At 46.2% G+C, this 17,571-nt stretch overlaps 1 protein-coding gene across 1 annotated transcript in view; it reads left to right on the forward strand.

Annotated features, from left to right (window-relative positions):
• LOC149367775 (uncharacterized) overlaps positions 1-17,571 on the forward strand; it is a 123,270-nt gene that overhangs the window by 59,626 nt on the left and 46,073 nt on the right. The window contains exon 5 of the mRNA XM_089567414.1: positions 15,126-15,373. Coding sequence (XP_089423540.1) covers positions 15,126-15,373 — 248 coding nt within the window. The remainder of the gene's footprint in view (positions 1-15,125; positions 15,374-17,571) is intronic.

Genomic DNA, 17,571 nt, shown 5'->3' on the forward strand with positions numbered 1-17,571 from the left:
CATTAACTTCCCGTTACAATCTGTGTATCCATCCAGATCCTCGATGTGGCCATTCATGTCGCCAGGCAGAATAATATCTCCACCATCTCCAAACTGCTTTATATCCTCACTGAGGCGCTTAACTAGATCCATGATGAAGTTTGGGGCAAAAACGAGGACCAAAAGGAGAGAAGACACAACGCGAGGCCTCGTAGTACAAAGCGCTCGTGTTGTGTCTTCTCTCCTTTTGGTCATCGTTTTTGGCGCAAAATTCATCATGATTAAGATTCAACTCGCCCAACTTTCCACCTTACTACTTAACTAGATCCTTGTTTTCTTGACTGCATTTGTCCCCGGCCCCTAAATAAACTACCCCTAGCCATGCGATTTCACCAGCAATTGTACCTGATACTCATACATGTTATTTGCAAGTTGATTTTATTCTTTGCCAATTTGCTCCTTGATGTATCAGCATACCTACTCCTCCTCCCTTCTTCTCCGTTGTTCTTCTGTTGCGCCCTTCATAGACATAGCCATCCATTAAATGCGGATCTTCTAGATCCCTCAGATGTGTCTCGCATAGAGCGTACACATCTCCTTCTTCGTCCTTTAACTGCTGTTCTATTTCTAGTCATTTCGCTCTCTTTCTACCCTCTTGCATGTTTATGTAACTGATCCTGGCGTTAAATTTCTTTTTTCTAGTTTTCTTTCTGCGCCTCCTAGTAGCCATCTTGTTGGGCTCAGCCGCGATTGTTACATTTACTACATCGCTTACCGACCCCTACGCCCTGAGCCACCGTGGACCCCCTCAAAAAGCTTCCGCTCGGCCTCCCAGGCGCCAGCCTATCTCTTCTCCTACCCTTCCGCTGAAATGGATGCCATCACGTCTAAACCACTGCCCAAGCCTGCTCTGTGCAATTCCCTGTTTGTCTGCCACCTCAAAGCCTTTCTCGAGGCTTAACTGCCTTATCTCTCGTTTAAGAATCACAACGTCGTTGGCAACCTCTCCACTGCTTCCTTACACCTCCGGCACTGTGCACACCAGGATCTGCGCTTGCTGTGCTATCGCCCTTATACCGTCAACTCTCTCAGCTAATCTTATCACTAGTTGTGTGGCGTCACCATTCAGGACATAATTTAGCCCCGCCGCTACCACTACCATGTTACGCCGTGCAGCATTCTCAGAAATTCTTAGTCTTTCTTAGTACCTCGTCCGTTGCCCTCCCTGGGAATACCCCGACTGCTACACGCCTATCCTTCACAGGCTCCATTGTCGCTCTTTTGCAGCTCCTCATGTTTGAGTCCCCAGCGATAAGCACTAGGGTACTCTGCCCCTCCCTTCTAACTTCCGGATTTTGCTGCCTCTTATCAGTGACTGTGACCTCATTCCTCTGGTTTAGTTTGTCCCCTTCTCTCCATCGCCTCTATACTTCCTAGCTGCCACCTGTGCGTAGCTTTTCCTGTCTGAACCTGTCTGACTTACTTGCTTATCGTTGTCCATGCCAGTGCAAGCCGCATCCATGTGGCTGGCGCTGGAATGTCCACCAATGTGGCTTCCAATGGCGATGTCAGCCATTTTTGACTCCTACTGACGAAGCTGTTCTTGAAGCTTGCGCTTCTCTGCCCTCTCTTTCTGTGACTATATTTCTAGTGCATCCATACGTAGCACTAGTTTGATGTTCGCCTGTTCAGCCCTGTCCAGGCGTGCACCTAACACGCAGCATCTGCAGATAAAATCTGCGCGCTCGGCCTCCTCCACCGGTTCGAACCGAATTTCGTTTAAATTCATTGACGCCTCGCACTCCTTACATTTAACCTTCAGTAGCTTAACCATCTTAGCAGCACTCGATTATTGCTACCATCAAATGCTAGGATATCTACAGGCTCAAAACAAAAAAAAAACACTTAAAGAAACGTGCACAAATAAAATAAAATTCAGCCTACCGCAAATGCCGATCGATCACTTAGAAAATGAATTGCTATCTTTCTAAAAAAGTTAGCGCAAAAATAAGCACTGAAAAACTATAGCTCCCGACCAGAATAGACCCGGCCGATTATAGGTCACTGACGCCGCCGCGGTGGCTCAGTGGCAATGGTGCTCGGCTGCTGACCCAAAAGACGCGGGTTCGATCCCGGCCGTGGTGGCTGGAATTTCTTTGGAGGAGAAATTCTAGAGGCCCGTGTACTGTGCGATGTCAGTGCACGTTAAAGAACCCCAGGTGGTCGAAATTTCCGGAGCCCTTCACTACGGCGTCTCTCATAGCCTTAGTCGCTTTGGGACGTTAAACCCCACAAACAAAACCTATAGGTCACTGACCTAAGTTCTATTCTTTACCCTACACTTCCCCTAACAACCTAAAAACTAAAAACACCCTGCTTTCAAAATATTAAAAGAAAGTACTCATCTATTTAACGCTGTCGCTCGCGCAGTCGGTCCGGTGCCGGTCTTTACGCGTGATCCTAAGAGCACCTAAACATGCGTCCGCACAACACGGCTGTCAACTGTCAAGTCACAATATGGAAAAGGCTTATGACGTCAACTGGTGATTTGATATTCTCCGCGGCCTTGTTGACCACGGTACTCGGTATCCGTGGTAGGATACTGAACTGCTTGAAAGATTCCTTGTTCGGTCGTTCATTTCACGTACGCCGAGGAACTTCATTCAGAAAAATGGGATGCCTGAGGGGTGCATTTAAAGCACTAGGCTCTTCGTAATAAAAATGTATTCCATAGGCACAATAATTCCAAATTCGATTATGTATTCCGTGTATGTCGGTGACCTTCATGTTGCATGCACGTCCTCCAGATTGTCAGCCAGTGAGAGGCAGATACAAGCTGCATTAAACAAGTAGCGATTTGGGCAGCTAGCAATGGGTTCAAGTTCACCCCAAAACCAACAGTACCGGCCGTATTCCCGCTCAAAAGAGGCCTACAGAATGACCCCACCCTACGCTTTAATGAAATCGTACTACCAGTGAAACAAGAGCATACATTTTTAAGCATAACTTTAAACAAACTCTCATAAATACCGCACTTACGCGTACTGAAAAGAAAGTTGCTCAATCTCTGAACATCCTTAAACTCTTCTCAAGGAAACTTTGAGGGACTGACAGAACATATCTTCTCAGATTTATCGCTATTTGGGGCGTTCTTCCCTATAGATTATGCGTGCTTTGTGTACGGCTACGCAAGGCCGTCGTATCTAAGAATATTAGACCCAATCAGGGTGTCGAACCGGACTTTTTCGGATTCGGTTCAGGTTCGGGTTCACGCCTTTCGGGTTCATTTCCGGGTTCGGCTCCAGAGCGACACTCCGTTCCGGCTCGAACCGGTTCGGACCGTATTGAACCGGCTCAAACGGGTTCAAACTGGTTCAGTACAAAAAAATGTAGAGCGTGGGTTTTTAATCAACATTTTATGCTGTTTACTTTTTTCTGGCGCATGAATGCATAAAATAAAAAATTCGAAATTTTGAGGTGTTCTCACTTTACCCAATCTATTTATTGTCCGCGGCAAAAATACGAATTTACGGCAAGAGCCGCAAACTGAAATGAACTCGCAGTATAATGTAAATTGCCTATGTGTACGCTATAATCCATCTGGTGGGGTATAAAGGCCAAAAGACGGTGGATTTTGCATCTAGAAAACCTTCCAGCATGAGCAGTTTCGGAGAGCCCGTCGCGCGAGTAATTGGTGTCCCCTGAAGCTTGAGTCAGTCAAGAATTTCTCGTACGCAGTGAACTTACGGGGGCGCCGACATGAGCGCCGCACGCGGCCTCGACGTTCCCGCGCGGTACTGAGAAAACAAGCGAAAAAACTGCTCCAGGACCTGACCAAATCCACTATGAAATGCTGGCTCTTTTCTCCCAACTTGCCGTTCTTCAGCAAAGTTTGGGTATCTGGGAAAATACCCACGCCTGGAAAAAAGCTATTATTGTACCTTTCCTTAAATCCGGGAAGCCACTAACTTCGCCTAGCAATTATAGACCCATCGCCCTAACCAGTTTTCTCGCCAAGTCCTTTGAAAGTGTCCTGAAAATAAGACTGAGTACTTTTGTACTTCAATCGTCTGAACTTATAGACCCATCGCCCTAACCAGTTTTCTCGCCAAGTCCTTTGAAAGTGTCCTGAAAATAAGACTGAGTACTTTTGTACTTCAATCGTTTGAACTTTTTCACAGCCATCAATGTGTTTTTAAAAAGGGATGTTCCACTAGAGATGACCTAGTTCGTCTCGAAAACAATGTTCGAGAATATTTTGTTCCCGAGCAGCACTGTCTTGCTGTCTTTTTCGATTTGTAGAGGGCCTATTACATGGCCCAGAGGTACGGCATTCTTAAGGACTTAGCTGAGCTTGGAATCCGCGGCGTGTCGTTGAACTGCCTAAACGACTTCTTATCTAACCGTTCATTCCATGTACGCCTAGGTTCAACCCTTTTGAAGAATTTCATTCAGTAGAATAGGTTACCTCATTGGTGTATTTTAAGCAGCACGTTCTCTTGTAAAAATGAACTCTCGTAGTAAAATAATCCCAAGGTCCGTTATGTATTCAGTGTATGTAGGCGACCTCCAGCACGTCCTCCAACATATCAACATGTGAAAGACAAATGCAGTTAACAATTATAAATTGGCAACCCGGGCAGACAGAAATCGTTTCCGGTTTTCTCCACAGAAAACAGTGGCCATTCTGTTCTCACTCAAACGAGGTTTACAGGCACCTCCCACCCAACACCTAATCCAAATAGAGTTACCAGTAAAAAAATGGACACACATTTCTAGGCATAACATTTGACAGAAAACTCACTTTCCTGCCTCACCTAAACGCACTGAAAAAGAAAGCCTCCCGATAACTTAATGTACTTAAAGTACTCTCCCGAAAACACTTCGGTTAAGTTAGGACATCTCACTTACAAATTTATCGCTCTGTAATGCGTTCTTCCCTGGATTATGGATGTATAGTATATGGGTGCGCGAGACCATCGCACCTGAAACGACTGGACCCAATACATAATTTAGCTTTGCGTCCTTTCACTGGTGCATACAGGACTTCGCCCATAAATAGTCTTTATGCAGAAGCTAACGCACAATCACATAAAGACAAAAACGATGCTCACGTTTTCATACATTTTAAAAATCCGTTCACTACATAAACACATCTGTCACGAAAAGTCAAAAAGTGCCCATCAAGAACAGTTAAGCAAACAAGGGAAGGAGAATGAGGGGCTCGTTATAAATATGAGAGAAGCCAACAGGCACAGAAACCAAGGTATTTAATTCATTAATTTATTTTGTGGTGTTGATCAATTTATAATATTACTGAATATGTTATCGCTTAAAGCTAATTAATTAGAAAAGCAGAAGAAAAAACAACCACAAGCCGCCGGTGGGATCCGAACCCACGACCTCCGAATTACGCGTCCGGTGCTCTACCGCTGAGCTACGGCGACGGCTGTCAAATCTTCTGCTTCCGGGGGTATTTATGTTTTGCAAATAACCTTACCTTGGGAGTGTTCACCAGCGCCACCCACATTCTTAAGCGGCGGACGTCGCACGTCCTGAGTTACCGCTCATGTGACGTAGAACGTCATCGAACGGCGAGGGTGGAAGCTGTGTGAGAACCCTCTTGTGCTTCCTATGGCGTCAAGGCTGCCAGAACCGAGGCCCTCGCTAAGCAATTAAGCAAACAAGGGAAGGAGAATGAGGGGCTCGTTATAAATATGAGAGAAGCCAACAGCCACAGAAACGAAGGGCCACAGAAACAAAAAACCCCTGTGCCCCTTGGTTTCTGTGGCTGTTGGCTTCTCTCGTCAAGAGCACTGTTTAACAACAGACCGCTACAACAACAAACTCCTCCTCCGTTTTGAACAGATGTGCCATAACCTCGGCGTACTAGACACATTACCCAGCATTGCTCAAAGACAAGATCCATTGCCTCCATGGTACAATTATCCTGCAATCTGTGATTTCACCCTTACGCAGTTTCGTGAAAGACAAACTCCACAACAACATATACTAAAAGAATTTCTTGCACTCGTGGAAAAATACAGTACTTTTACAGCTTTTTATACAGATGACTCAAAAACACATGTTTACGTAGGAAGTGCAGTGGTGCGAAGCAATTCGGAGAAAACAGTACGACTTCCACATTGCGCATCCATCTTCACTGCAGAATGCCACGCAGTCTGGGAGGCCATACAAGAAATATTAAACGATCCCCCCACAAGAAGTATTATCTACAGACTCCTGAAGTGTACTTAAAGCTCTGCACTCTACCTTTTATGTTACATCTTCATGATCACGAGAGCGTATCATTAAAACTATGCTGCTGAGGCCGGCCTTTATTTTTATTTGCGGTTTACCGACCACCTCATTCGTTACAGCGGTTTTTCTCTGATTTGGCTGATCACATGATCATATTCACTCATGATAAGGTTATTCTTCTTGGAGATTTCAACCTGCCGGGAGTTGACTGGAATTGTCCTGTTACGGGTTCCAGCCTAGGCACGTATGGCATTTTTGATATTATGTTTCAACACAACCTTCAAAAGGTGGTTACGAAACCAACGCGTGTCTAGGGCACTCGCGCCTCTAACTTGATCTTGTTTTTTCAGCCGATCAATTGAAAATTTTTCCGTCTCGGTGGAAAACGGCCTTTCTGACCCCAGTATGGTGTATTTTTTATGTAGAATACAAAAAACCGGCCCACAACCCTCCCCATGCTAAGCTTGTTTGTGTGAAAGGCCTTTCGCGGGCCAGGGATGAAATCGTACTTGATTACCTTGATCTTTGCCTGAGTGTTTTTCAAGGCAATCACGTGTCTGTACTATGGAATAAATTTAAAGAAATCTGCACGTATTGTCCAAAAAATTTTGTTCCCAACAAAGTAAAGAAAACATGCAAAATAACCTCTGGATTACGCGTGATGTCTTGCATCTACAACGAAAACTAAAGCGATGAAAGCGAGCACGTGCCTGCCGAAACGCTATTGAAGCTGCGCAGATGCTCTACGACAGGCTGTGGGGCAATCAAAACGTCATTGTTTTAGCACACGCTACCAAGCTTCATTCAGAATGCTGCACAGAAGTTTTGGAAACACTTGTGCAGGAAAAACAAACCTGTCGACCAAATTCTGCACAATGGTGTTCTTATCACCGATAAAACAAGCATTTCTGGGCATTTTAACAGATATTACACAGTGTCTTCACGAAATAAAGTTCCCTCTTATGTCAACCTGCTGTACCATGCATTGAACCAAGCATTGTATTTTCTTCAGGTGTGTTTTCAATGTTGTTGAATCTGAAAACAAAACTGTCTGCTGGTCCGGACGGAATTCGAAATGTTCTTGCGCCGTTATAGTGAACTTTTACACCAATTTCAATTCATAATTTCCCATGCGAGCCCATCAACTGGCACTGTTCCTTCGGACTGGAGAGTTGCGCTGATTCTGCCCATACCAAAAATGGTACAGCCTCATCTATTACTAATTTTCGTCCAGTATCACATCTTCTTGTAAACTTATCAAACGCACTATAGTCACTTGTATAGCTTCCATTCTAAATGACGGAGACATTCTATCGTCACACCAGGATCGATTTAGAAAGGGCTTTTCGACCTTCAGTCAATTCACATCTGTTGTTCATAGTTTTGCGGACATTCTAAACAAGTCAGGGCAGATGGACGCTCATTTTTCTAGATTTTAAGAAAGCTTTTGACCTTGTTTCACATGCCAAACTAATTTTTAAGCTTGAAAATATCGGTCTTCCTTCTTTCCTAATTGCCTGGGTTTCTGCTTACCTTTCTAACCGCGCCCAATTCGTCAGTATTGATGCCCATTGTTCAAGCTGCCTTCCGGTCACTTCTGGCGAGCCGTAAGGAAGTGTGCTTGGACCATTACTGTTTTTGGTCTACATCAGTGCCATTGTGGATGTAATTAGTGAACCAGTGCAGGTTTTTCACCGATGATTGTGTTTTGTTTCACGAAATCAGATCCTACGAAGACCACGTCATCCTTAATTCTAACCTTCACAACATTCATTCATGGTGCAGTCGATGGGAGATGAAGCTTAACAGTGACAAAACAGTCTTTAGGAAAGTCACCAATAAACAAAGTAGCCTATCATTTCTGTATGCCCTTCCAAATCACCCGCTTGAGGAAGTGAACGAATGCAAATAGTTAGGTGTTACTATAACCGATAATCTTAGCTGGAATAAACATATAACCAACATATTTACGTCATCATTTCGTAAACTTTGCTTTCTTAGGCATAGATTAAAAGGTGCGCCTTCTAGTGCGAAACTTCTAGCATACACATCCATCATCAGACCGAAACTTGAGTACGCATGCACCGTCCGGGACCCTTACACAAAACATAACATTGAGGCACTGGAAATGATCCAGCGAAAATCTGTTAGATTCACCTTTAATAAATATCGTTCTACTGACTCTCCAACCACCCTCATGGCCCAAAACAACATATAGAAACTCTAGAGGCCTGTGTAGTGTGCGATGTCAGTGCACGTTAAAGAACCCCAGGTGGTCGAAATTTCCAGAGCCCTTCACTACGGCCTCTCTCATAGCCTCATAGACCGATAGACATTGCAAGCACGAAGAAAAATTCAACGATTGAAATTTATTTTCCTACTCAAAATTAACTCTCCATGAGCCCTGATTTATTTCTTAAACCTATCACAACGCGACTACCACTACATCGTAACACGGAATCACTAACACCGTACAGTGCTAGAATCAATGATTCTAAATACTCATTTTTCCCTCACACAATAACTCAATAGAATGATCTCCCGCCTGAGGTTGTAAACAGCATTGATGCCATCAACAAAATTGCTTATTGATAATTGCTGAGTTGTTTTAGAGCGCAGCTCTTTGGCGTCCGTTCCTGGGTTTCGCGTCGTCGTCGGCGTCGTCGTCGGCGTTGTCGTCGGCCTCGTAACAAGCTCCGCCCCCTTTCATCCCCCCAGCGCTAGCAGCGACCGACTGATACCGCTGGATGCCGCTGACGCCGCTAGAGAGTCAAGATAACGTGACTGCATAGAACACCGTCGCCGCCATGCAGAAAGAGGAGGAAAGGGTTCCCCCCCCCCCTGTTCTTGTGTGGCGGATAGGGTGCTCTTCAGTTGCCGACGCGCCGGTTATTTCACGTAGGCCCCGGCACGTCGACGAATACGTGACCACCTTCCCACGGCTAGACCTGGTTCTTAGCGCTGCGGAAGCGAGGGTATCATATTGTTTGTGTCGGCATCGGCGGCGTTGTCCCTGAAACCAACTCCGCAGCTGGGGTTGACTCACTATCGAAAAGGTGAAACAGCTTATTTGCTGCGCTCAAATTTCGCATTAGGAAGTAACGTAATCGTCGGTATTTGGTTTTTTTCTTGTTCTTTACTATGTCCTATTGCTTATATGTTAGTTTCCTGCTATGTAATTTGCCGTGTTTCTTTTTATGTACTTTTGCCCCTCCTGCTTGGTCCCATCTTAGGGTCTGCAGTATTCGAAAAATAAATAAAAAAAATTAAAGTAAATTTCAGTGTAGTTCTACTACTGCAGAACCTGGTTAGAGAACGAAAGCTATGGCGTATCAAGCAGCTATACGTGGCTTGGCGTCTGTAACGTTGAATGAATGAATGAATGAATGAATGAATGAATGAATGAATGAATGAATGAATGAATGAATGAATGAATGAATGAATGAATGAATGAATGAATGAATGAATGAATGAATGAATGAATGAATGAATGAATGAAACACCTCTCTTTCACCACCCCACGTACCTCAAAGCGCGATTCAGGCGTCCACTGACCCAGCGATCCAGTTATGCGCAGTTCCTTTCCTTAAAGTTGTCCGAGTCGGAAACGTTGCCAACGGCAACGGCAATTAACACGATGAACACTGACGGCCTATGGCTTTAATGCCGCGTTTCTGCCACAACGTTTTCAATCCCTGCGCATGCAGCGCTTATCTGTCACTGACTGGACTGCGGCTTGTCAATGCTTTCGTAGCGAGTAGAATCCTCTACTCGACACCTTACTTGCACCTGCGCTAACACGATGATGACAAACTGGTTGTCGACCTCTTGGTCTCTACTTCCAACCGGAGACTTCTAGCCTTGGGCATGATGAACGCCTTCCACGAGCTTCGAGATGCCCACTTAGTCAGCCAATACACGCGTATCGCACAGAGCACGTCCGGTCGCCGCCTCTCGCACTGGCTACACATCAAACACGACTAGGAAAGAGTGCCAGAACCCTGGAGACGCGCCCTCCGGGTTCGACCCTTTCCCCGTAACATCTCCAGAGAAGACCATAGCGGTCATCGCCAGGCGCACGGGGATGCATTGGCGCGATACTATGGTCCCCAACAGCACGTGTAGTACGTGGACGTTGCCGGCCCACCCCACGGGGGATGGTACACGGCCGCAGTCGTACAGCTAACGCGCTCACTTTCAAAGCCTACAGCCCAACACAGGCGGAGGAGATCGTCATTCCTCTGGCTCTCACTAATCGCAAGTTGAAACACATCATCGCCGACTCGCGAAGGTCCTGTCGGAACAATGAGCTGGGGTGGGCTCCCCCGCTTGCCTGGCGCATACTTCACTCTAGGTGCCGATGCGAAAATCCAACACCACGTAACCTGATTTGGGCCCCCGGTCACCAGGGGCTCCAGGGAAAGAACAGGCCGATCAGGCCGCCCACGCAATCTCTCCCCGGGCTATGTTCCTGACCCCGGAAGCCTATTACCAATCAGAGAATCTGGCCCTTACATTCATACACATCACCGATTACTACAAAAAGGAGCACCGGCGCTACCCGGCCCCTTGTAAGGGTCTGGATCGCGCTGACGAGCGCGTTCTCATCGAAATTCTCACTAAGACTGTGCTTTTCCCGGCGGTGCTTAAGTGTTTCAACACATTTGACGGCGCGTGCTAGTTCTGTGGGGATGTGGCTCACACCTCCGACATTGTTTAGACGTGCCAATCGAACCCAGCTATCCCCCCCCCCCCCAACACCATCAGAGAGGACAGGGAGGCGGCCCTGCTCGGCTGGCAGGACCTCAAGAACCAAAAGGCCTTTGTTCACCGGACGCGGGCGGCGTTGCTTGCCAATGGAATATTGGCTCCGCCTAGTATTGTGAGGGGAAAGGGCTAATAGGACCCTACCCCAATCACCTCTCTGTGACAATTTAATGGATGATAAGTGTTTTTACCACCACCACGTAGCTGAAAGCACGGCTAAGATGTCCACTGTTCCAGGGCGTCAGTTATGCGCCTTTCCTTTCCTTTCGAAGCTGCCGCTCTTCATGGGTTTCGTAGCTTAAAGCGTGAATAAGGCGTTCACATCATGGTCACAGTACTGCGGTCCGTGACCTTGGCTTTAAATGGCGTAGTGAAACTTTCTCTTCAAAATTAATAGGTGTAAGGTTAAAAGACCGGAAGCGCGCAGAATGGGTGAGGGAAACAAATGCGGGTTAATGATATTCTAGTCGAAATCTAGAAGAAGAAATGGGCTTGTGCAGGGCATGTAATGCCAAAGGAAGATAACCACTGACCCTTAAGGGTAACGGAGCGTATTCCAAGAGAAGGCAAGCGTAGCAGGGAGCATAGTCAAGATGATGATGATGATAATGATGATGACGACATTTATGAGAGTCGGTGCTCTGGGCTGCGGGAAAGATGGCAGGAGTAGTCGCAGTTCGTCGTGGACAATGTCGTGGATTCCTTCCCTAAAGTTATCGCTGATGGTGATCGTCGAGTCCGTGTAGGTGTCGGAGAAGGCGAGTAGCTGCCCGTGGTACTGGCGAGCGCTGGCGTATAGGGCCCTCTTTATGGTGGGGTTAGAGGACCCCAGGCCGCTGAGAAGACCGATTATAGCTTTCGCGTCATACGCTTACGGCGGAGCCTAGTTGTTCCTTCAATTTTTTCTCGAGCTACGTGAGCTCCGAAAACGTGTGTTTAATTTCAGTCGTTCCAATTTGTATGCTTTCGATCATCAAGGACAGCCGTTCTCATAAGTTATGGATCAAACTTAACCTCATCTTACTTCTTGAGTGCGGCACCGGTTCCGAAAAGAGCTGCCCCGTCATGGTACCAACCGCGGAGACGTAGCGAAAATTTTTCCCTTCCTTCAGTAGTACGTTGAAGTTGAAGTTGAAGTTGAAAGTTTATTGAGTAATACAATAAAATTTACAATTCTATACAGCGAGAGGTCCCATGGTACAAGATCGCGGGCGGGACCTCCCATGAAAATAAATTTCAATAAGCAACATAATATAAAATACACAACACATTAATTAGCGACGAAACAGAATAAATATAGGCACTTAGTGTAATATTAGTTACTGAAATATTTAAATACAAACAATGTAATGCACGATAATGTAAAATAAAACACTCACAGATGCCGCGATACATAGAATCAATAACATAACAAAAAAATCACAAATTAGGAAGGAAAAGCTTTATTTTGACCTTGAATAAAGAAAGCGTATTAGTTTGTTTGATGTCTATGTTCAAAGAATTCCAAAATGATACGGATGAAAAATGAAGGCATTGTTTCCCGTAGTTAGTTCTGACCTTAGGTAGTAAAAAGTTATTACGCAGCGCAAAACGAGTGACGGTGTTGCTCATGATCGTGCCGGGAGAAAATATGCTTAGCGGGAGATAATCATGAAGAATCTTAAAGAATAGGATACCAAAGTTGTAAAAATAAAGGGCCGAGATAGGTAGAACGTTTAAATCTATGAACAAAACGCGGGAGGGTGACATTCGAGGGGTATTGGTTATGATGCGCATGGCTTGCTTTTGCAGTTTTATTAAAGGCCAGAGATGAATATGATAGGCATTACCCCAAGATGAGATACCGTAGTTTAAGTGGCTGTGGATGAATGCGTAGTAAAGAGATAATAAAGTTTGGACTGGAAAATAGCTTCGGGCTTTAATTAGTGCGCGTAATCCATAAGAAATTTTCTTGCACGTTTCAGCTACATGATGATGGAATTTTAAGTGAGGGTCAATGATAACACCAAGAAAAGAAACTCGATCTTGCGGTGAAATAGCAGCAGAATTGAGGTATAGAAGTGGTGTGATGGGCAATGACTTCTGAGGGGGATGGAAAATCTGAAAACAAGTTTTAGTGACGTTCACGGACAGGCGGTTAATGTGGCACCAACGTTCAAGAGAATTAAGATCATTCTGTAGGTTAAGAATCAGCTGATTAATGTCCTGGTGCGATGATAGCATGGTAGAGTCATCTGCGTATAGTATACTATTGCAATTCTTTAAACAGGATGGTAAATCATTAATGTAGAGTAAAAACAATACAGGGCCAAGAATTGAGCCCTGTGGAACACCCTTGTTAATTAAAGCTATGTTAGATGTATGGTCATTAATAGAGACTATGTGCTGTCGGTCACAGAGAAAGCTCTTCAAGAGCATTAGGGGAGGTCCAGTGATACCATAAGATTCCAATTTGTGAAACAAGATGGAGTGATCAATGGAATCAAATGCTTTGCTAAAATCTATGTAAACTGCTCCTGAGAACATTCCTTTATCAATTGTTAGCCTAACGTAATTTATGAGAGACGCTATTGCAGTATCTGTAGATAGTCCGCGCCGAAAGCCGTGTTGACTATCTGTCAATATGTTAAATTTTTCAATATAACTAGACAACCTTACTTCAATTAGTTTTTCTAAAATTTTGTCAAAAAAAGGAAGAATTGCAATCGGACGATAATTATTTGGCAAAGCTGGATCGCCTTTTTTGAAGACCGGTATTATTTTCGCTATCTTGAGCTGCTTGGGATAACTGCCAGATTTAAAAACGAGATTACAGATGTGGCTAAGGACTGGAGCAAGCAATGACCGGATACTTTTCACATGCTTTCCATGGATATTGTCAACGCCGGGGCCGGTCGTCTTTAAATTAGCAATTACAGATAGAACTTCGTCTGGACACGTGGGGGTAAGAAAAAAGGAGTGAGGGCAGCGCTCAAGAGAAGGTGTGCATAACGAAGAGATAGGATAATTAGGTGAATTGAAAAAATAATTGCTAAATGTATTCGCCATTTCCTCGGGATCAGATAAAGTAACACCACCGTGGAAAATAGATTTAACAACACTAGGTGACTTACGAATATTCAGAAATTCGTCAAGCAGCTGCCATTTTCGTTTAGAATTGTTAGCATGTGTGGATAACTGGTTTTCATAATAACATCGTTTAGCTTTCTTTAGAAGCGACGTTAGTACACTGGAATACCTTTTATATCTCAATTTAAGACGCAGATTGAACGGCTGGTGTTTAGTTTTCTTATACATGTTTTCTTTTTTCTTCAGAGAGTTTAACAGAGCAGTAGTTATCCATGGGGAAATGGGGGTAACGTATTTTCTCGTGGATGATTGGAGCGATGTGCATTTATTGATTGCCGATGAAATTATTTTCGACAGCTCAAGTACAGCCACTTCTGGGTTCGAGGGAATGCTTGTACGGGAACGTTGTACGGGGAATGCTTCGAACGATTCGACGGCCGAGTGGCGCGCCCCGATTATGCGATAGCAAAGAGCCCGATGTCCCCACACCCACCAGTGATACCACACTTTGACCACTGCAAGTTGACAAGTATGTCCTAGGCAGGTGCCAAGAGCCAATTGCCAAGGTTGGTACATGGAAGAGCCAGCTGCGACCTCCCACGGTTGGCTAGTGGCAAATTGTAGCATCTGACTCGCATTTAGGAGGTTCCGGGTTCGATTTTCGGTGCCGCAGGGTACCCTTCGGTTTTGTAATGGGTACAAGATTTCCCCCCGCCAGGTACTGGGCTCTTCTGGGGCGAAATGCTTGGGAAAAGGGTCTTGGACCGAAACGTCGCGTTGACGGGCCAGTGATGAGTTCCGCCGTCGAACAACCCTAAATCCGCCCCGTGCGGTATAAGCACACTTGTGGCCCTCAACCACTGAAACGCCCAAGCGTACTTAAAGTGCGACATTCAAACTCTTTCATACTGTCACAAGTATTCTGTGGAAAGGTGCATGACTTGTGCACATGAGTCATTGATGCGAAGCACAGGTTTTAATTAAAACATTTGCTTAGGGCTAAAATTTCAGTAACCATGTCACAGAAGGCGTTTTTCATTGACTCGCAGGTGGACCCGGATCGGGTGAGCTGGCACGTACAGCACTTGGCGCACGGTCTCGCGGCGACGAATTCGTTGCGGCGCCTCGCCATCAAGTTCACCTTCTCCATCAGCGAGATGCGTCATCTCCTGCTCGCAGCTCGCATCTGCGCCACGCTCGAGGAGCTGCACCTTCCGCGCCTTGGGATCACGCAATATTTGACTGTGTGTCACGCCGTAAAACGTGGGGGCTCCATGGGCAAGCTGGCCGTTGGAATGTGAGTGACCAGTGCGTTTGGTTGGTCCTCCATATGCGGCTTTCTTAATTCTCTAAAAAAAAAAAGTCTTAGAAGTACATATTGTTACGAGGTGACAAGCCTAGGAAAAGGACGACATGATGAAAGATGATAATATGGTTTAATGGCTGTGGGCCTAGCGCGAGCGCTCCGTCCCGCGCCACTGCCCTCTCGAGTGATCGTCCCAATCGATTGCTTAAATTTTCAGTGATGAGGTGGCGATAACCATGATCACCAAAGATAGAAGATGAAAGGCTTGCCACTAAAATGAACGAGATGTTCTGGTGAACGGTTGTCCCTGGACCTTCAGGTCCAGTGGTCGGTCGCCCACAGGGTTTAAGGACTCGCCGGACACCTTGGGCAGGGGTGCCGTCTTGAATTGGGTCGTCGTCGGGTCATACTGCGTCTGGTCCTGGTCGTCGTGTCTTGTGGTCGGGGTTGGGGAAAGCGGCTGGTCAGTTATGGTCAGGTCGGGCTCGGGTTGAGCCGACGGCGGAGTCCAGGTCCCCTCGGCCAACAACGACCGAGAGCAGAAGGTGGCGATGCTCCAGGGACCGGGATGACGAGGAGTAACCCGCACCTCCACCAAATGTTACGAGGTGGCAAGCCTAGGAAAAGGACGGCATGATGACCGATGATAATATGGTTTAATGGCTGTGGGCCTAGCGCGAGCGCTCCGTCCCGCGCCACTGCCCTCTTATTCGTCTTCGTAACAAAATGTAAAAAAAAGCACGCGGATAATCTGCTACTTATGTACGTTTTTTGGACGGTTTCGTTTGCGAATTCAATAGCTGCTTGGGTTATTATTAGACCGATCTCATTGTAATAGGCCGTGTTTATACTTAGCGAAACTTCGTGAAACCCTGCCACAGCAGTTGTGATGCTTATTAGGGATTGTTTAGCGTTAGCTCGTATTAAAACGTGCCCCAGTTGCGCGCCGTCGCCTTCAGCGTCCACAGCGCCACTTGCAACCTGCCTCGCTTGGCAGGTGGCTGAATGGAGAGACGAAATTCCCCTCTGAGAAAGAAAGCGGTAGAGAGGGTGCCGGGCGATGGGCGGCGATGTGAATAGAGGGAAATCCTATTCACCATCTTAGGAGAAACGGGAGAGGGAACAGTGTTACGCAGGAGGCGACAGTGGCCTAATGGCTTGGGCGACCGTCATAGGCTGCGGGAGGTCGTCGGTTCGAGCCCTACCGAAAACCGCTGCAGTCCTGGGCAAAGTCAAGATTCAGCTCCGGCTGTCTGCCTTTGCAACAACAACAACAAAAAAAAACAAGCCATGTCCGCGGAAAATTCTTTGCTGCAACACCACAGCAAGCGCTCAAACATTCGTGTTACACACTCGTAACCGTCCTGTTCCGTTTTCTTAGAACATTTATTCACCATTGGGGTAAAAGTAATTAGAAAAGGACGCGTTCGCTAAGAGTACACAGGATGACGCTGGACGTGCTAGAATTTATTCTTCTGAAAGGGTCTTTTACTGCTGTTTTTTTTCCTTATCCATGAGCTACACATTATCCACCGTAAACAGCTCGCAGCGCCTCTGAGTTCTTCCGATTAACTGCAAAGCACTTTCGCATGAAATTTGTATAGGAGCTATCGTTGGTCGTCAGTGCTTTCCTGCATGCATTCTATATCGGCGTTGAAGCCCCATGAATTTTATCCTAGACAAGCCTAGCACGAGGCCAGGGGAAAGATTGTACCCACTGCATGACCGGTGGTACCCAGCGACACTAGGGATTGAACCTTGCGGCCTCGGCATGCGAGGCGGATAGTCAAGTCAGCAGCTTACCGCTTGTTCGCATAGCAGCCTGAAATGTAATATGAACATTGCGCCGAACGAAAAACAAGAACACTGAAGTACCTCGTTCAGAAGAAACACACGTGCAGTCGCGGCATCTAGCATGTTCCGGTTCTGTTCAGTTTTGTTCAGGTACGATCCTTGCGTTAAAATCCTTCAGATAAGGGTGCCGTTCACCAAATACCCGACGTAGTCGTCGGCGGCGTGAGCGACAAATCCCCAGAGAAGCAAAGTCAGCCACCTGCCGCCTTAGTCAGATGACCTTGTGACGTTATCACAACCTGCCCATCCCCGCAGGGGCACCTTGTGTAACGAGATGTTGGTGCCTGGCGCCACCACGCGCCCTTAGCCCGGAGCTGTCATCCGTACCGTGGCGA

The sequence above is a fragment of the Amblyomma mixtum genome, chromosome 1, assembly GCF_055824585.1.
Source record: "Amblyomma mixtum isolate Tamu chromosome 1, ASM5582458v1, whole genome shotgun sequence".
NCBI lineage: Eukaryota > Metazoa > Arthropoda > Arachnida > Ixodida > Ixodidae > Amblyomma > Amblyomma mixtum.